General features: G+C 34.8%; 3 protein-coding genes across 5 annotated transcripts; 1 reads left to right on the top strand and 2 right to left on the bottom strand.

The window, feature by feature from the left end:
• Positions 1-218: 218 nt before the first annotated feature.
• LOC144854235 (nuclear receptor 2C2-associated protein-like) lies at positions 219-6,292 on the bottom strand. Its single transcript, XM_078712166.1, has 5 exons — positions 6,036-6,292; positions 5,654-5,744; positions 4,951-5,127; positions 1,764-2,767; positions 219-974 (listed from the first exon to the last, which is right to left on the bottom strand). The coding sequence occupies exons 1-4, from the start codon at positions 6,071-6,073 to the stop codon at positions 2,642-2,644; spliced, it is 432 nt and encodes a 143-aa protein (XP_078568292.1). The 5' UTR covers positions 6,074-6,292; the 3' UTR covers positions 219-974; positions 1,764-2,641.
• A 735-nt stretch (positions 6,293-7,027) lies between these two features.
• On the bottom strand, positions 7,028-13,524 carry LOC144854219 (epoxide hydrolase 4-like). Its single transcript, XM_078712138.1, has 7 exons — positions 13,058-13,524; positions 11,081-12,611; positions 9,154-9,278; positions 8,909-8,991; positions 8,553-8,751; positions 8,021-8,181; positions 7,028-7,520 (listed from the first exon to the last, which is right to left on the bottom strand). The coding sequence occupies exons 2-7, from the start codon at positions 11,282-11,284 to the stop codon at positions 7,261-7,263; spliced, it is 1,032 nt and encodes a 343-aa protein (XP_078568264.1). The 5' UTR covers positions 11,285-12,611; positions 13,058-13,524; the 3' UTR covers positions 7,028-7,260.
• Positions 13,525-13,540: 16 nt separating this feature from the next.
• LOC144854203 (enhancer of mRNA-decapping protein 3-like) lies at positions 13,541-18,962 on the top strand. Of its 3 annotated transcripts, none has more exons than XM_078712118.1 (7): positions 13,541-13,706; positions 15,385-15,570; positions 16,204-16,700; positions 16,923-17,255; positions 17,357-17,510; positions 17,832-18,049; positions 18,193-18,962. In XM_078712118.1, exons 2-7 carry the CDS (start codon positions 15,398-15,400, stop codon positions 18,513-18,515), a joined length of 1,698 nt encoding a protein of 565 aa, XP_078568244.1. In that variant the 5' UTR covers positions 13,541-13,706; positions 15,385-15,397; the 3' UTR covers positions 18,516-18,962. The 3 variants fall into 3 exon arrangements, with proteins under 3 accessions (XP_078568244.1, XP_078568243.1, XP_078568245.1); XM_078712117.1 differs by lacking the exon at positions 13,541-13,706 and adding an exon at positions 14,324-14,426; XM_078712119.1 differs by lacking the exon at positions 13,541-13,706 and adding an exon at positions 14,324-14,426 and having other exon boundaries at positions 15,388-15,570.

Here is an 18,962-nt window from a genome sequence, read left to right on the forward strand (position 1 = left end):
ATTCTTTATGAACTTTATATCGAGGGCAGTAGACTTATTCAAAGAATACAAATCCAGTTGTCATGGTGAATGATATTGATGAATATTACCGGGAAATACTAAATTAAACAATTATATTAATGGTAAAAATGCATTTACAGCCATATTTATTACCGATGCGCCTATAACCACTGTTACAAATGTAGACAATGTAATAGACACCAAACTAAACACACCGGTGCTAAACAAAGCATTTTATTTTTCATTTTAATAAGAATAAATATTTAAAACCCCTTTTGTTTTAATACAAAGTGATTCCGACTGAATGATGATTAGGCCTACTGTGACGATTAGGCCTACTAAAACCAAACTTCTTAATGCACAAAGATTTTTTTTTTAAATAGTCTAGCGAAAAAAAGATAAAGAACAAAGCTAAGAATGTAATACATTTTAAAATACAGAAACACGTAAATAAAAAGATTGAAGATTTGAAAAAAATCCCCGTTAGAGAAATTGGCAAGGCCTACATAACAAGTAATCTGCCTATTCGTTGTTATAAGACATTGATAAGTAGGCCTATATCCTAGGTGGTAATGATGTATTGTCAATTCATTGAAGTATATGTAACACAATCAGGTGTAATGTTTTCTTCTTTTGTAACTTTAGTTTTTTGGTCAAATACAAAAGCAACTAAACGCATGCAACATCAATCTGGTAATTCCTCTTTTGTATCGCAGATTTGATGATGTTACCTCTGATACATTATCATCTTGAATATAATAGTAATTAGTCCTAAACAGAATATAAATGTCATTAGAAACACGGACAGTTTGCAAATGATTTCAATACAATTTAGTCCGCCAGTAGGCCTACATGCGGTTTGTTTTTCACAATCATCATTCCGTTGCTCCTGCCTGTCTTCGTCTACTATGTAATGTTTGAGCTTCGAGGCTTCGACGCCAGTTAACTTCATCCTGGTTTAATTAAGCTACAGTCTGTAAAATCAAAACAAAAGATTCCTTAGTTAAATTATTTGTAGTGAAGTAGTACGAATGAGCCTTGTAGTGTTATTCCTCGGTTCTCGTTTAAATTTGCACGATTTTGCACATTTTAGCTCTGACGATTTACCTGCACACAATCCCAGTAGAGTTTCGTTATGAGCTGCCAGGGGATCATTGCACTAAGACCAACCAGGAGGGCTCTTTAGCTCCTCTCTATAAGGGTGTTCCGTAGGCTGAGTTGGGCATGGGCAAAATGAAGGTGAAGTCCCTGCACGATTCAGATTTATCGAGAAAAAAAAAGTGATCTCCGGGGGAAATCCAAGCAGATTTGTTAACAACTGGAATTGAATTCGTCAGGTAGTGTGTGAACGGAGGCCTACTTGTGCCACCATAGGTACCACCGTACGGTATATAGGCTGCAAATACAAGCCCATTAAACCGGCTTAGTGTTTTACGATCCTTCTCCCAAATATACCACGCGGCATTGTCACTGCGCCTTGTCTTACCTAGCACAGGAACAATAATTTAATAGCCTACCTCGGTTATCTTTTGTTCATTTCTAGGTTCTTTATAGAGAAAGTTAGGTATGAACCAGCTCACTGTCCAGTTACAATATAAACGTATAACGCATATGCATAATTTATTGAATCGGATCCTGTTAATATGTTTTGCACATAGACAAGATATACATTGTCTGGTAATGTACTTGAATATCACCATCCATAGATATTATATTATTAAACATTAAAGTTCACTATAAAGTGTATAGCAAATAGAACGGACCTGGATTGAATACATTCATAAATCAGCAATGTCAGACATATACAGACAAACCTGTCTACCTCAATAGGTACAGTCAATGAATAAACAACTTGATAACTTTCAATATATTTATTTAATTTCCTTGATTAAACTGACATATTTTATCGTCACATTTCACTCATTTCTATCAAGTATGTCGGACCTCTAATAATCGCCTCAACACGAATAATCATTATTATATTGTTAGGCCTATATTATTACAAGAACATGATCTATAATATTTATCTTCCTCATGAAAAGTATAAAAGTGTATTTATATTAAAATGGAAAATATGATGCAATTTTGACTCAGTCAGAAGCGGCCTTTAATGTGTCTAGATACCCTTAAATTTCCCGCCTTTAAGCGTGGTTCCCACTAGCGACGCAACGCAAGGACGTAACGCAACGCAAGTGAATTGACCAATCACAAGCGATGGCTTATTCGCTTGTGATTGCTAAAGCGTGGTTCCCACTAGCGACGCAACGCAAGGACGTAACGCAACGCAAGTGAATTGACCAATCACAAGCGATGGCTTATTCGCTTGTGATTACTAACTGTCTATAACTTCGCTTGTCATTGGTTAAAACGCTTGCGTTGCGTTTACGTCCTTGCGTTACGTTCTAGTGGGAACACGCTTTAGAGCTACAAACATCTTGCATACTATTATACATTATATAATGTGTCGCTGTGTGTCGCGTTCCAATAACAGTGATTACTTCTGTATCAACCGATAGAAATAACACTTCTAAAAGAAGTATACCTCGTGAGGATATTCAACTTTACATTCTTGCGATTTTTTATTTAAGATATTCGATTAATTTGACCTCACTCTTCTCTGAATAATTCCCTCCATTATTGTTTAGCAGGATGACCAATCGCCAAGAATGTCCAACTTGTAAATGGTCACTCGACCAAAGAAGTCTGTGCTTTCTTTAAACGTAATCTTGACACGCTGAACGGTTTTAACGGCGTCAACAGCAAACGTCTTGTTATTAACATCAAGGAATAATCATTTGTGACTAAAAGTTGGTTGCGCTTATGTATTTACGCTGCGTCCTGTGGGAACCAAGCTTAAGGGTATTTCACACCTGTTCCGGCACGGTTCCGGTACGGCGAATCGAACGGCAATGTTTCGTATTCACGACGCTCCACGCGGCTATGCGCCAATCGATATGCGCGTAGCCACGTAAAAACGAATCATTGGCGTTCGATTGAATTTGCCGGCGCCGGATCGGAACCGTACCGGAACAGGTGTGAAAGACCCTTTAAACAGTAAACAGTATTTGCATGTACAGTAAATAATCACCCCGGCACACTTTACACGAACTTTTGAACAAAATCACTCTCCAACAGCGGTCATATTTTTTTAACAAACCCTGTTTTAATCGGATTCGATCGGCGACTGGAGTTTACGAACAATTACGAGAAAACACACCTGAGTATTTTAGACAACGTTGTGAAAACAATCATATCACTCATTGAATCCCGCATCATCGGAAAGTTCAGAAGAAAAAAGGAGAAATTAGTGACGGTGCGTTAAACGTGCGTTCGAGTGTAATGTAGGCCTAACTGTTTGTACTGTCGTATAATGTACATAAAAGCGATGGTTTTATTTTAAATATGAAGAATCCGAGTGCAATTACATACTTTATCAGCCCCAAAAAACAAATTTAATTTAAATTATTCGATATCGTGGCTATACGTTAATGTCAGAAATAGTTCAGGCTGACAAAACGAAAGTGCAATTGTAAACAGACACACACATTTTACAGTATTCAACATAATCGTTAGACCACGAAATCATCAAATGGCAACAAAATAAAATAAGCAAGCAAAATATAAAAAACGTTTTCTAAATTAAATCTTTCTTACCTCAGATCGAAATAACATTCAAGTTTTTGCAAAATATGTTGAAACGAAGCAGTACCCCTTAGGCCTAAAAATGTAACTATTATTTACTGCCCTTGTTGTATAAAGGATCGTACCGGTTCCGATCAAAATCGATAATGTCGTTTAGTTTCGACGCGTCAAAAACAAAATTATGTAACACTGATGTGACGTCGACTAAGAACGCACTCAGCCGTGCTCATTCACTATTGTGTGATTAAATCTGTAAAATATGTGATATTCACTCAGGTTTACAGAATTGCAGTAGTACTGTACAACGATTTCCATACCTGAACACGTAAGCTGGATTAATAGCAAGTTCTTCACAACGGCATAAGAACTACATTACAATTCTATTACGAGAGAACACATCCAGGACACCTTAATAGTGGTGTATCCTGAATAGGGGTTGGCTGTAGTACATAATAACTTATTGATCCTCGATCGTTTCACAGGAAAGTATCTTAAAAGTGTCCCTGCGTATGTATGTATGTATGGAAATATCGTAATATTTAGCCGTTTATGCACAGGTAGGTATCTAAACCGAAAGTAATTTGAACTATTGATAAAATAGCTATATTTTTTAACCGACATGCTTCATGAAATTATATTTAACACCGTGAAAATGAAAGAGAAATGAAAACAAAATGAAGAATTTAAAGAATTTTTGACAGTATTACAATTAAGACAGTTTCAATTAGTCAACTTAACCCATTTTCAACAATCATACGCCCACAATTAAATCCTAATCACGAATTTGTATAGCATTGACCGCAATACAATCAAAACCTGATCCAGCTTATGGTCATTCATTTATTTATTTGAAGACAAAATTAACAGTTTGTTTGTTTGTCAATCAAGCCGACTATTACGACCGAATATAAGCGGAGCTTAGCGTTACTTTAGGAGTGGAGATGACTATTGTGTTAGCAAGTAAGGTGTTTGGTCTTTTGTATGCAATAAACACTTTAGGATTTGGATAAAGAATCGCGCAATACGTCGTGTCGTGCGTGTGTAACTTATTTTTTCTGTCGCGAAAAAATGTACGTGGAAGATATGCCCTACCATTTAGTCGAATATGCCGAAAGTGGAAACTACCGTACTGTAAGTAACCCTTACATAGAGTTACACGGGGGGGGGGGGGGGGGGGAGCAATAACCCATAATCATCTCGTGAATACTGCATTGAACACATCTCTTTAAATTCTATTATTAGTCTTATAGGCCTAATTTATTTTTTTTAATGGTTTTAATTAAAACACGGACATTAAGAAAAGGATACTTGTAATGCATTTGAATCTTCTGGATAACATTCGGTCAATAGTTGGAACTCCTCTGTACCAGTCACCTGACCTTCAAGTGTACAAACTTTACCCACGAATCCGCCTTGAAACTGTAGACAAATACTGGCAATGCAAACTGCACTAGGGAACTCGAACTTCACCCATTGGGGAGATCCCTAGAAAAGTAAATAGTGTACTACAAAGATGTCACGAAATTGTAATCCATTTCATGTTAATTGTTACTTTGTAAATATCGAAAATACGATGATTAATATTGTCGAAAATACGATATATTAATATTATGTCGAAAATACGATATATTAATATTATGTCGAAAATACGATATTTTTTATGTCGAAAATGCGATATATTAAACAACAATAAATTGCTCAAAACTTGTAATGGCAATCTGACCGAAGAAATAAAATCAAATAAGTGAGTTCAATCTTCTGCTTTGACTATATATAGCCAGATATGTTGGCTAGACTAGAGTACAGTAGTATTAAAACTTTAATTATTTTAATAGAAAAACATGATCAGTTTTCTGTTTGGCTTAACTTTTTTAATTAATTGTTAGGTTGTAAAATATAATTAATCAATCGACGCCTGTGTTGATGCACCAGTTTAGAATATCAGGTAGGTATAGTATTAGTAACGTATCAATCGGACAATTTTTGTTTACTTTGAGTATGTCACGTGTACCTCATCCGAATTCCAGCATGTCTCATCGTTTCCATCAAACATAAATTTCTTTCCAAACTGTTTTGTATCTCGGTTCAAAACAGAACTAACTCTGCAAAATAATACAGGTTAGTTGAAGTATTTGTATAGGCTTAATGACAATGAAAAACACACTTTCTGGGCTAGGCCCTAACTAGGTATCGAGTGGTGGCTGGTCGAAGTGGATAGACTCAATGAAAGCCTGCAGCTCACACACTACTAAATACCCTAGTGTATAACTAGGCCTAGCTAGGGCCGGCATATATAGGCCTACGAGAGGTAAAGCCAAGCTAGACCTACAGTAGCCTATATATTATAGGCCTAGCATCCCTTACTGTAGTATGATACAATTCAAAGAAATTACCTGGCTTTTAAGTCGTGTGTTATGAGAGTTTTCGACATTTGAATTTTTGAAAGAAATTACAAAACTTTCTGATTATCTTCCATCCATATTATACTGGGATGGCGCGCCAACTATGCATTATGAATGACATTATTTTCGGTACTGTAGACTTATTCATGCTATTAATGTACAGTAGGACTAGAAATATAAAAATAGAAACCTATGTGGATGCATTTTATATTTTGGATTGGGTGTTCTAGCCTATACGTATACTTTTTATTACTCGGGGTACCCGAGTCAGTCTGGTACCAATCGAAAAAGTGCGATTTATACAGTACTAAGTACTACTCCTCCCTAATTCGTTGTAGTATTGAGCTGGGATTTGGCATGGGTATACTACAGGGACATGTCCTCAAAGCTATAGAGCCGGATTTTTAAATTTCAAACCGGATGCACGTCTCGAAGATGGTACCTTGGTGCCAAACGATTTTCGTCGTAATATAGCCGTGTTTGGTGTCATTTCAAATGTCTTGACTTGGAGAATAAGAATATATACAGTAAAACCTATTATGATATTATATGTAACTTTTCGGAATATAGCCGTATTTGGTAGCGAGGTTATTGATGTGTATGTGACGTTACATTCCGTTTTATGACGTCATTACAGTTTCTTTTGCTGTACCCCGAGTATCGCACATTCGTGCTTGTTGTATACGCGACAATACGTATACGATATTGTAGGCAAATCAACATTAGTGACTCGTCTTCAACTATTGCTATCATTCACTGTGACTCATACAGCAGCAGTGTTGCTTTAGAATGATATTGGACCAAATTTTCAGTTACCACCAATCTATAGTTCTGTCTGTCATAGAACAAGCATACGTCAGCCTAGCCTACAGAGGCATCATGGAATAAAAACATTGTTCCGTATTCAATTAGTGCCAAAGTACAGTAAAACGCTCTCCTTTGGGACACCATTCAGTGGAAAAAATATCAACACTAAGTCCAACTCTATTTCAAGGCATATCTCATTTAAGGATAACTACAATTTTAGTACCGAATGTGTTTCTTAAGGATTCTACTACCTGTATAACATTAATTACGGTCTCCTAATATTAAACAATAGCTAGTTCAAATGTTTCACTCGGCAAATCGATCAATCTAAGAATCAATAACTATTCAATAAATCCCTTCCTGTACTTTTAGGAAAGGGAGCAAAGTTTTAAAATTAATAATGTCAAATTTATTGTTGTCCTTTGAGAAACTCGTTTATCAATCTATTGACTTCAACTGGGTTATCTTGAGTAACAAAATGGCCAGCATCTTCAATAACTTCTAGCCTGATGTTTTCGACGTACTTCTCAGTTCCTCTGGCCATTTCAACTTCAAGAACGTCATCCTTTTCGCCCCAAATAAGCAATGTTGGGCATGATACATTCTTCGATTTCATTGGCTTTGTTTTAGAAGATGCCCGATAGTAATTGAGGGTTGCAGTTACATTACCTGTAAAAATATCAACAACATTTTCTTATAAATATGGCGAAATTAACTAAAATGGAACGGTGCGTACTCTATAGAAGGCATAAGAAATATTATATTTTTCTAGATCTTTAACACAAATTCTTAGTTTTACATATCCGATGGCATGGACCAGGTTTACAATCTAAGTTCCAGAAAACCGCATACGATCCGGTTGAGTTGGCCCGGGTTGTACCATAATATCATGGGTACTATTTTAAATGATTCATGAGTCATGAAAAACATTCTGCAAAATATGAGCACACGAGAAACAGCTTGCGATTACCATCCTCTTTACACAACTAAACCCAGACAATGTGGACATACGTGGTGAAATCAAACTTACAAACATATTCTAAAGATGATGAACAATAATTCTGAATCACGTCAATTGGTCTCATGGAGTTATCGAAGTCACTTATTTTAATATCTTTATTCAAATCAACGACTTGCTCCCTAGGAAAATGATGATGATTATGATTTACCTTTTTGTGAGAAAGCGTATTTCATTGCCTCCATATCATCTGACGTGCACATGTCTGCCGGGTTTCTAGATTTACCATAAAAACAATCTTCCAGAAAACCATAGTCATTTGCTTGGATCATCATTTCAGATAAATACGGAATTTGAAAGAAGAACATGAACCTGAAAAATTGAGAAACAATTAAGTATGTCTTACTACTGTATCTGTAAAGAGCAAATGAAAATACTCATACTGTGTGGCTACGATACGGCATGGGTCGCAAAAATAGTTTCTATTCGTAAAATGTACAAGCATCATATTAAATTAACGTTTCCTGTTGGGCCTATGTATATCAGTTTTGTTGTATTAGTCAACAGTATATGGAAATTACAAAGTGACTCTTTTTGACGGGACACAATCATGGTTTATTACTGTCTTTTTCATCATTCCCCTGCAATAACATTTAAAGTACGTCTAAAGATGCTAATAATAAGTAAATATTTTGTTGAGGGGGAGGGTGAGGGTCAGTTGGGATACAAACAAAAATACGAACCAGGATTTTCTAAACTGGCTTAAGTGTGACATAAGGTGTTGCTTCATACGTTCGGGGTAAGCAGCATTTGCTACGACCAATTTATCAACGAGTTCGGGATACTCCATTGCAACACGCCATGCAATCACACCTCCCCAGTCATGGGCAACTAACACACAAGAAGTATACCCAAGTTCAAATACTACTTCCTTGATATCATCTGTAAAAATATAAATTTACACTTAATTGGAGAACATACTTAATAACCGAATGTGTTAGATTTCCCTGGTATTCCGAACCAAAGCTTTAAAAGTCACAATAAAATCCGCGTTATAAAACTAATAACTAATAGGTTCTGAAAGATTTACTGTACTCACCAATTATAATTTTAGAAGTGTAGTTTAGTACACCATTTGGAGTTTCGGATTCGCCGTAACCACGAAGATCAATCGCAACAACTCTGAAATAAAACAGAAATATTCGGTTATGATCATTATTAACAAAATATTATTATAAAGTGTCGGGCGGTGTGTGTAGAGGATATGCAACATCTACCAACACTACCCCGCCTCACCCCACCCTTCCCCTGGATCCGCGCCTACTAAACATACTGTAGGCCTACCTGTAATCATTCTTAAATGCCCTTATCTGATGTCTCCAAATATACCAGCATTCAGGGAACCCATGCACCAACAGCATCAAAGGCTTGTCTTCGTCTCCAGCTGCAACATAATGAATACGAATGCCCTGATGAGAAAAAAATCATCTTATAAAAGCCATCAGGATATTGTAATATGTACAACAACTACCATAAACATCATTCAACATATCATCATCAGTTTTTTGTCGTCAGTACATTTTTATTTATACGGAGGGTTGTGTGTGTAAATATTGATTGCAAGTTTTCGGACCATGAGTTGATTAAAAGGATGCTAACCCAAAATGTTTGACCCCAAATGTTTCAAATGTAGAACTAACTAATTATAGTCTTTATTTACAGTAACATAAACAAACGAATATGCAAATGAAATTTACAATGAAAAATATAGGATGTCGGTTTCAGTTCATTGGGTGTTAAATAAGCCGATTTCATGCACTACAGTAGTAATACTCAAAAGTCGCCACGAAAGAACAAAACCGTACTTCATATAGCTCATGGATTAGAACTTAATAATAATAGGTCTATTGATTAAAAGATTTCTTCACGCTCTGAATTGATTAAAAAGAAGACCACGAACTATTATTTTGTATGGAAAAGTGTCAGCTTTAGACTTGGACATTAATCAGTATGTCACACTGACGGGAAATGCACTCTTCCAGGATGTCATTATCTATGTTGCGTAATACATCCATTGTAGGCCTTTGTATTATGACTGGACAGTTCAAGTTAAGTTCAAAGATAGGCCTTAATGGAATTTGCGTTCACAATTAAATAACATAAAATACTGAGAATACTTATTAACACCGTGAAAAAATACGATAATATGGATAAATAAAATATTATACTTCGAAATAATAAATAGTCCTACGATTAAGGGCATGTCATAGTTGAATATGTTATGCGCGATTTGAACGATTTGCGCAATTTGAAATTGCGCAAAAAATTCCTTGCGCAATTTGAAATTGCGCAAAGAATTCTTGCGCAATTTGAAATTGCGCAAGGATTTTCTTGCGCAGTATTAAATTGCGCAATCAACTTGCGCAATTTGAAATTGCGCAAGAAAATCCTAGCGCAATTTCAAATTGCGCTGCACAATTTGTAACATTTTCAAAATGCGCAACAGAATGCGTGTTAACGTCGACGATTGGTTAACAATAATAATTTATTGGAAACTAATAACTCAAAATGAAACATAATATATGCGAAGATAACATGTGTATAATACACAACATAAATGGCATACACAATTAAATAATATTATCACTCATTGTAACTTGAAATAAATCAAAATGAATGTAAAAATAACAAAAATTAAGGCAGTAATACACAACATAGTCTACCGCCACCACCATTTAGACTTGCTATCAAAACATAGCCAGTAGTAGGCTAGAGTAGTATAGCCGCCCGCCGGGGGAACACCACCGCTTCGTTTTCCTTTGTCGGGTCTTAGTTGGTATGCTAACAATAACAACATTTTCACTATTAAAATAAGGAAATGCGATATTATCTTTAATTTTTAATCATTCTTAGAAATTACTATAAAAATATGTGTGCATGATTTCACAATCTGTCCAAAAACCTTGCGCAATTTGCAGATTACTTGCGCAATTTAATACGTTGCTTGCGCAATTTGAAAGGGATGTTTCAATTCAAATTGCGCAAGGAATTATTTGCGCAATTTTAAATTGCGCAAATCGTTCAAATCGCGCATAACAAATACATTGTGAAGGTTGACATTCGATACAGTTCCAGATTTTAGTTGGGTATTATGGGGAATGAATATAATGATACAGTATAAATGACGTAAAGTCAAGTAAGCCTATAATTAATTACAATCTCAAAATGTACTGAATATACAGTCTCAAAACTCAGATATTAACCAACTTACAGCTTTCTTTAGACTCAGGAATCCGTGCTCTCCTAAGGCGGGATCATTCATGCATTCTGGTCGAGAATGTCGCTGTTTACGATGAAAGAATTTTCTCGGACCGTGTGTAATTAGTTCTAATAACATGCCAAAACATCCAATAACGCCATAAAATATGACAAAGAGGCACTTAAATAGCGTTACTAATATCAATTTTGAAGACATCTTGTACTCTTAACGCCTTCACCAACAATAAGCCCTATTTGAAGTGTGGTAGCTATACCGATCTACACGTATACACAGTGGGAAAGCCAGTCGACAAATCGTGTCAAATTTCGACTCGGAGAGGGCGCCCTACTTTTCTAATTTAGTTCAAAATTGCTAAATTTTAGGGTGTTGGAAAAACACAATATTTGTAAATTTAGCTGATTATCGGAAAAATATTGTTAGTGAAATAAATTCATAAATGGTTTTAATATATTGTCATGTAAAATTAAATGTATTTGAAGAAAACGATAATCTGTAATTTAACGGCAAAATCAACCAATGTCTATTTTCCGAAATTGTACCCTAGAAAATCGTTAAAATAAAATATTTAGAAAAATTGAACAGTCCTGAATTTAAAATCCCTGTTAGAAAAATTAATAATCTACAGAATACGATATTAAGATACAAAATTCGGTGGTTGGGATGCAGCTCCGACTATTCAAACTAAAGGTACCTCTATTTGTTCCATCGAAAACTAGCGAAACCGCCATTTTGTAAACACATCGTCATCGTATTTATGAATTTATTTATAGCGAACGATATACGCGATGTTTATAATTGTCCGCGTATAAGAATTCATATAAATAAATACATTCCAATACAACGTATATTATTACTTGTTTATTTATCACAATATACATTTTATTTGAGGAATATTTATCATAACTATTATAATAGCTTTTATACGAGTCCGAGGCCTAGCCCTATTTAGCGAGCGATTGTTCCAGGGGCGGAAAGTCACTTAGTGACGTTGTGATCGGGCGCGTCGAGCCTAGCTAATATTAATAATATGACCTGAAATAAGCGGCTAACAAGAACTGTTATATACTTGCTTACAATTGTTTTGTTATTGATGAACAAACAAGCAATTAGATTGAATAACAAATTATTTATTCATTTTTTTTGGTAAAAACATGTACAAACTAGCCTAGTACTAGACTGTATAATACAAACTAATATAGTAATACAGTATTAATAAAATATAATATAGGCCTAACATACAATAAATATTTAATTTTTAAGGTCTACCACATGACAATAATAACATAATTTACAGAGTATAGTGTAGTAGGTTTGCATTCAACATAAAACATTTGTATTGTAATTCATCTAAATCCTCTGCAACATACATATATTTGTAATTCAACATTTTGTTTTAAATTATTAAATTATAGTTTGGGTAACTATGAGTGACAATGTCGGTAGGTACCGGTGTCATCTTTTTATCCACTTCACTCTCAATTTGAAGTCACAAAGACGAAGAACTCTGCATCATCAACGATTCCTGAAAGTGTCAGAAAAAATAATAAATATTATTAAATAAAAATGTTAATGTCTGGTTGTATATATAATTATTATATGATGGCCTAAAAAGTAAAATGGGGGCTGTATTTTATTATATTATTTAAATTACAGTATTTACTATTATTATTTATATAAATCTAGGCCTAGGCCTACTAGTAGCCTAGCTAGGCATCTATTGAGCCTAATAAATCAAATAATAAATGAAAAATAAAATAATAATATTAATACTGATTGAAAAAAAGTATTTTTGGTGGGGATCAGATCACCAGGCTAGGCCGGCCAGGACCAATGATACTCGTAATCAGTACAACTTAACGACTATAGAATCAGTATCAACACAGTACAACACACATCTCGCTATCGCCTATACTGACACACGTGTCTCGCGTTGCCGGAACCACGCTCACAGCTAGAAAATGTACCTACCTTTCGAGGCCTGAGAATACACCAACAAATTTTGAACAGGATAGAAATATATCATACTCGATTAAACTAATATTATTCTTGATAAAACAATTGATTATAATTTTTTTAATTTGTTGGGACGCACCTCCGACTATTCAGAAAATGAACAACAAAACAGTAGTCAAATCGTACCACATTTATAAATTTCACGAGTCCCGACTTCAGTCGCCGAATGTATTGTATTAGCTTCGGTTTTTTTAAAGGAAACCGATTGGTTATCCAATTATACTTATTAGGAAATGCTTTTACCATAATAGGTAATGTTGGGCGGTTCTTAAATATTCATGAGAGCTTAAAATAAAACAGCACTTATTTGCTAGGCGACGAAAAATCGTGGTTTCAGTTTTCAACGATAGGTGGCGCTTCAAAATCGTCAATGCGGAAGTAAGTCGATTTTACACGATTTAACGGTCAAAACGCGAAGTGGCTTTCCCACTGTACAGCAGCCACTGCCACACATTATGCAGCAAACAAAACAAGGACAAATAGATCGGATGAACTTCCATAACTGTTGACCTTGTGTTCCCTATTGTTGTAGTGTTAAGTTCCATCCTACATTTACAATTGTTACTGTATGTTTATCTATACTGGTACTATAACTACACTGCCTGTGAGGAAACGAAAAATTGTTCTTATCTCAGTTATGATTTTTAATGAATTGAGTTAGTTAACTAGATCAATTAAATAGGGATTGTGGTAAAAATGGTCTGACCATGCCATGGAGTAATTTACTCGAATGGTCAGACCAAGGAGCTATTCCCTAGTCAAACCATGGAGTAAAGAAAACTCCATGGTCAAACAGGTCACTTGACCTTTCTGAATTTTTTATGTTTTTTTCAGTTTAGTTCCCTAGTTTATACAGTACAAATAGTCCAAAAACAAACAAATATAGTGTATCTATCTGAATGGCATACGTCTAGACTATAGTGTGATCGACGTGTTTTAATTTATGTCTGTTTTATATCAAATCATTATACCATGGAGGTATACCTCCATGATTATACATTCAATATGCAACAGTATAATTTCGACCTCATATCATCATCATACCTCAAGTCATATGGTGGTGGTGATTTTTAATCTTTTTAATCAAATCAAAGAATTTTATTTAAAATCTATTCTTGAAAAATATTGTTCTATTTTTTTTAATTTAGTGGTCTCTAAAATAAATATCAAGCCCGCCCTCAGGATTCAACATGTTTTTATAATCACGGAATCCATGTTTTGATTACGAAGTGCAGTGTAATTAGAATTTTGTTTCAAATTTTTGACAATTTACTCAATTTTCTAGAAAGTATTAATCGGTTGATAAAGTGATTTGTTTTAATAGGTAATATTAGCCTTATTTTTAAGAAGAAATATTTTTAATTTGATGTTGTAATCTATCAATACGTCGATTTTAATTAGGCCATGTTTTCACTAGGCCTAACCAAAATGATAGTCATCTACACAGTGACTGTAGTTTGTGGAGGTGGTATGATGAGGTCATACACTACAGTGTGTGTTGTATTGAGTGTGATGACCGTACAGGCCTAAAGGTCATCAGGGCCCCACTATTATTGTCATTTTATTTTTCAGTGATTTTCTTATTTAGGTAATAAATTAATCATTATCTGTAACATTCTAATTTTTCAATTTATTTTTAATGTAGGGTAGATTCGAATACTAGCCTAGGCCTAGGCCCTATTTGAGTTAGGCTATTTTATCTATAAATTTTATTTTATAATATTGCAGCGGAAAAATGGTGGTGAAAAACGGGTGCTACTGCACTTTGGCACCTTGAACTTACCCAATTTTAAAAAATTCTGGTGACAGTGAGTAACCTTGAAGTCAAATGCCCAGTTTCAGGTGCGAAAGTGCAGCAGTAGTGCCGATAAATGCCTATGCTTATAAGTTATACATTGTTTTTTTTTTCAATGGATCTTAAGTAATGAAAACAAATGTTCAATTATACAGTGATGTAGGCCAATCTTTTAAGAACATTTTACAGTAATTTTTTTTCTTACGATTTTTAAATTGTCTCGAAATCCCATGAAAATGTTATTTTTGTTTTTTACGCTCGACTGGTCACAACTGTTTGTCATCTCTTCAAGATGGCGTCCGTATCACGAAAATTGTCTATTAAATTCATATAGAGCATCCTAGATGACCAAACAATATTTTTTCTTTAGCATGCAGGTAGTATATAAATAATCACAATGGGACCCTTCCTTAAGAAAATTCTGAGAATATAATCTGTTTAAATTGTTAATGTATAAAAATACAGGTATTTTGTATTACTCTTTCAGAAGTGTGCTTAAAATGAGTGCAAACATCTCAGAATTCATTGGCAGTTATCTGTCATTGGAGTGTGGAGATCCTCTTGGTACGTACCAAGGAGAGGTGGAGGATGTCAACAAGATGGAACAGACTATTTCTCTTAAAACACCCTTCCACAATGGCGTCAAGACAGCAATACCATTAGTCACAATTAGGTATGCATTTTTGGGTGTAATATCTGTAACTACTGCAATAATGACGTTATATTTGAGTTAGTGTCCAGAGTGGTGATCTTATCAGTAGATTTGCAGTTTTAACAGTACCAAGTATTACCTTACCTTACCTATCCTCTTCAAGCCGAATAAGGTTGCAGTGACAATTCTCCAGTCGGTTCTATCGGCAGCGATTTGATTTGCTTTGTTCCAAGTCCTCCATCCTAGGTATTCTCTCTTTTTCTACTGTCCTCCACCATTTTTGGCCGTCCAACTCTTCTCCTGCCTTATGGTTCTCCTCCTACTAGGTTTTTATTGCAGATGAGACACCTGACAATTTACTGTGCAATTTCTATGGCACATTACTTGTTCATGGTGTACCAATTACAAAGTAACAGTCATTTACTAAAATTAAATCATCATAAATTAAATTAATTTAAAATAACATTCTATAACAGCCAAATTACAAGCAATTGCTTTTGAATAGTTTGCGCTACAACAGTTATTAAATACATCTGCAATTCACAGATTATATTGTTACTGTCATTAATCATATTAATTATTATTTATGTCTTTCTCTGGAAATGTGTTGATTGTTGTTAAACACAACCTATATTACATTTTCTATACTTTCAGTGCTAAAGACATTAAGGACTTGAAACTTCTTAAAACTCCGGAACAGGTTTCTAAAGAGAATGAATCAAAAGCTTCAAAGCTTCCGCAGAAAAGTAAACCAGCCAAAATCACTGTAGTCAATGGTAAGAATGAGGATGAAAAAAATCTTCCAAGGGGTCAAAGAACTCCCAGAAAAAAACAAACATTTTTTAACCAATCATCAAATGGAAAACACGAAGAAAATGGCAATCGAAACAAGTATAATGGTATAGGACAGGTTGAAGGATCACCTTTAAAAAATGGTGATACAAACACTGCATCCGGACGATCAAGTACCGTTGACGTACTCGGAATCTGTCAGCACTCGCATGGCGTAAATGATAAGAGTCCCGATAGATTAAAAAGAAAAAATAGTAAACAAAACAAAAAATATGCTGCAGATGACAATGGAACACAGATGAGGAATGGAAAATCAAGTGACGAAGATGACAATTTAAGAAAACGACATTCATTGTCAGGTAATTTTGTAGTAATAATTTTGATGGATTATATTCAGAGCAAGTATACTATAGTTTCAACTGTGGTGTCTACATTTTTCACACATTAATTTAAAATTCATAATATTTCTTAATCATTTGAGTCTTTCATTCATATTTCACTTGTCTTTCACACTGTCAATACAAAAGATAATAAAATAATTTGCTTTGTTTACTTATGTTGGTCAACAAATATTTTTTCAGGAGGATCATTTGAAGCAAGGGTAAAATCTAGCCCAAGAAAAATAGAAGGGCGCAGCAAGAGCCTTCGTGCTAGAAAGGACAAGGAGTGTTTCAGTGCTCCAACAAGGAGCATTTTAGGAGAATTTGACTTTGAAAGGAACCTTGCACTGTTTGATAAAGCAGCAATATTTCAGGAGATTGACGCTGAATGCAGTACCACTCCAGAAGCTGTCAACTCACCAAAACAGGAACCAAAGTTTCGCCATGATGAAATGATTGTCGATACCGGAAAACCAAAAGCCAAACGACAGATTTTAGTAAATGGATCAAATAACGTAGTGGAGTATACTACAGGTTAGTATCTTGGAATTCACGTTTTTAACAATACCTTTTTAAAATTATATTTAAAAAGCTGTAGTGTTATTTTTTGTTGATATTTTTCTTACTTAATGAAGATGAAGGATTTGTTGTGCCAAGTATATCGCAAGATCTACATGAGAAATTATTAACTAATGCTGAGAAGTGTGGTATAACATGTGAAAGAAGAATAGAGGCTGTGGGTAGGACTGCAGCATCCATGGCTTTACAAGTGCTTGGTGGAGTAAATAGGTTAATAACTTATATTCTTATAATAATCTTCTAAGTATTATTAGAAAATCTGTCATCCCTAAGGAAGATGGGTTGGCTGTTAACCCATAGCTTATATTTATACTATACATTGTATGTCAGGCTAATACATAAGTACGGTAGAACCCCACCTTTGAGACATCCCTTTTCAGAGGGCACCCCTATAATGGGAACAATTTGGTTGATACTGAATGTGTCCCCTTAATAGGGGTTCTACTGTAAGCCAACCAACATCTCCTATTTAATGCATAAACATCAATACTGTCTTGTACCATGTGTAAAGAAACACATTTTATTTTGTAGAATCAACTTTGACAATAGCCATCAACTTCCCAGTATCGTTGTACTTTGTGGACCACATATACAGGGAGCTCAAGGGGCATGCTGTGCTCGTCACCTTGCCAACCATAACCTACCAGTTACCGTAGTTACCCCTAATATGGTCAAGATGCATGACTTGTTAGATAAAGAGGTTAAATTGTTTCAGGAAACAGACGGTGTCGTAGTTACAAATTGCAAAGGTACACTGTTACTTTACTTCTTTTTTTATAGACTGGTAATGAAATGACAGTAGACCAACTGATCAGTAGTGTTGAAATATGTATCACTAGGTATCTGCTTAAGATTTAGAACTTAGAACTTTGTTTTTCATCACACATTTTAGATTTACCTGTTGAACCAGTGGATCTTGTGATATGTGCCCTGGACTCACACCACACACACCCCTGTTCTCAGTTATGGTACCAATCCATCATCCAGTGGGCATCGATGTCTAAAGCACCGCTTCTAACCTTAGACCCACCCAGCAACCAAACAATCCCCTCGAAATGGGCGCTTGCTGTCGGATTGCCTTTTGCATACAATGATGTGGTCGGTAAGCTTTACCTTGGCGATATTGGCATCCCATCAAAGGTATTCTGTAGTACAGGGGTGAAATACATCTCGCCATTTGGTCATAAATTTGTTATTCCGTTACACAACACCTGATAAAAGTATCGATCAGGAATTACAAATTCTAACAAAAACAATCGTTTATAGTGAAACAGACTGTTATAAATTCAAAAATAGATATAATTTGCACAGAAATGACATCATTCAGATAAACAGAATAACATAATCGACAATGTTTAAGCTTGTAATAATCCATAGAAAACAACATATCCATGCACACCAATCAAATGATCAACCTTAAATTATCCTGTAATCCTTACTTAATCCATCGATCAGCCAGAGATTAAAACCAGATAATATTCACAGACGAATGTCCACATTATGTATACTGAAATTTTTATAATTTTTACTAGATGTGCAAAATATATTTTTTATGTATTTTATTTTCAAGATAAATAATTTATCTATTATGATTTTGTGCAATTTACAGTTACCATAATTTTTTAAATTGTATCAAATACATTTTGTTAAATGATAATAAAT

Source organism: Antedon bifida, chromosome 10 (assembly GCF_963402885.1).
Source record: "Antedon bifida chromosome 10, ecAntBifi1.1, whole genome shotgun sequence".
In the NCBI taxonomy this organism is placed as follows: Eukaryota; Metazoa; Echinodermata; class Crinoidea; order Comatulida; family Antedonidae; genus Antedon; species Antedon bifida.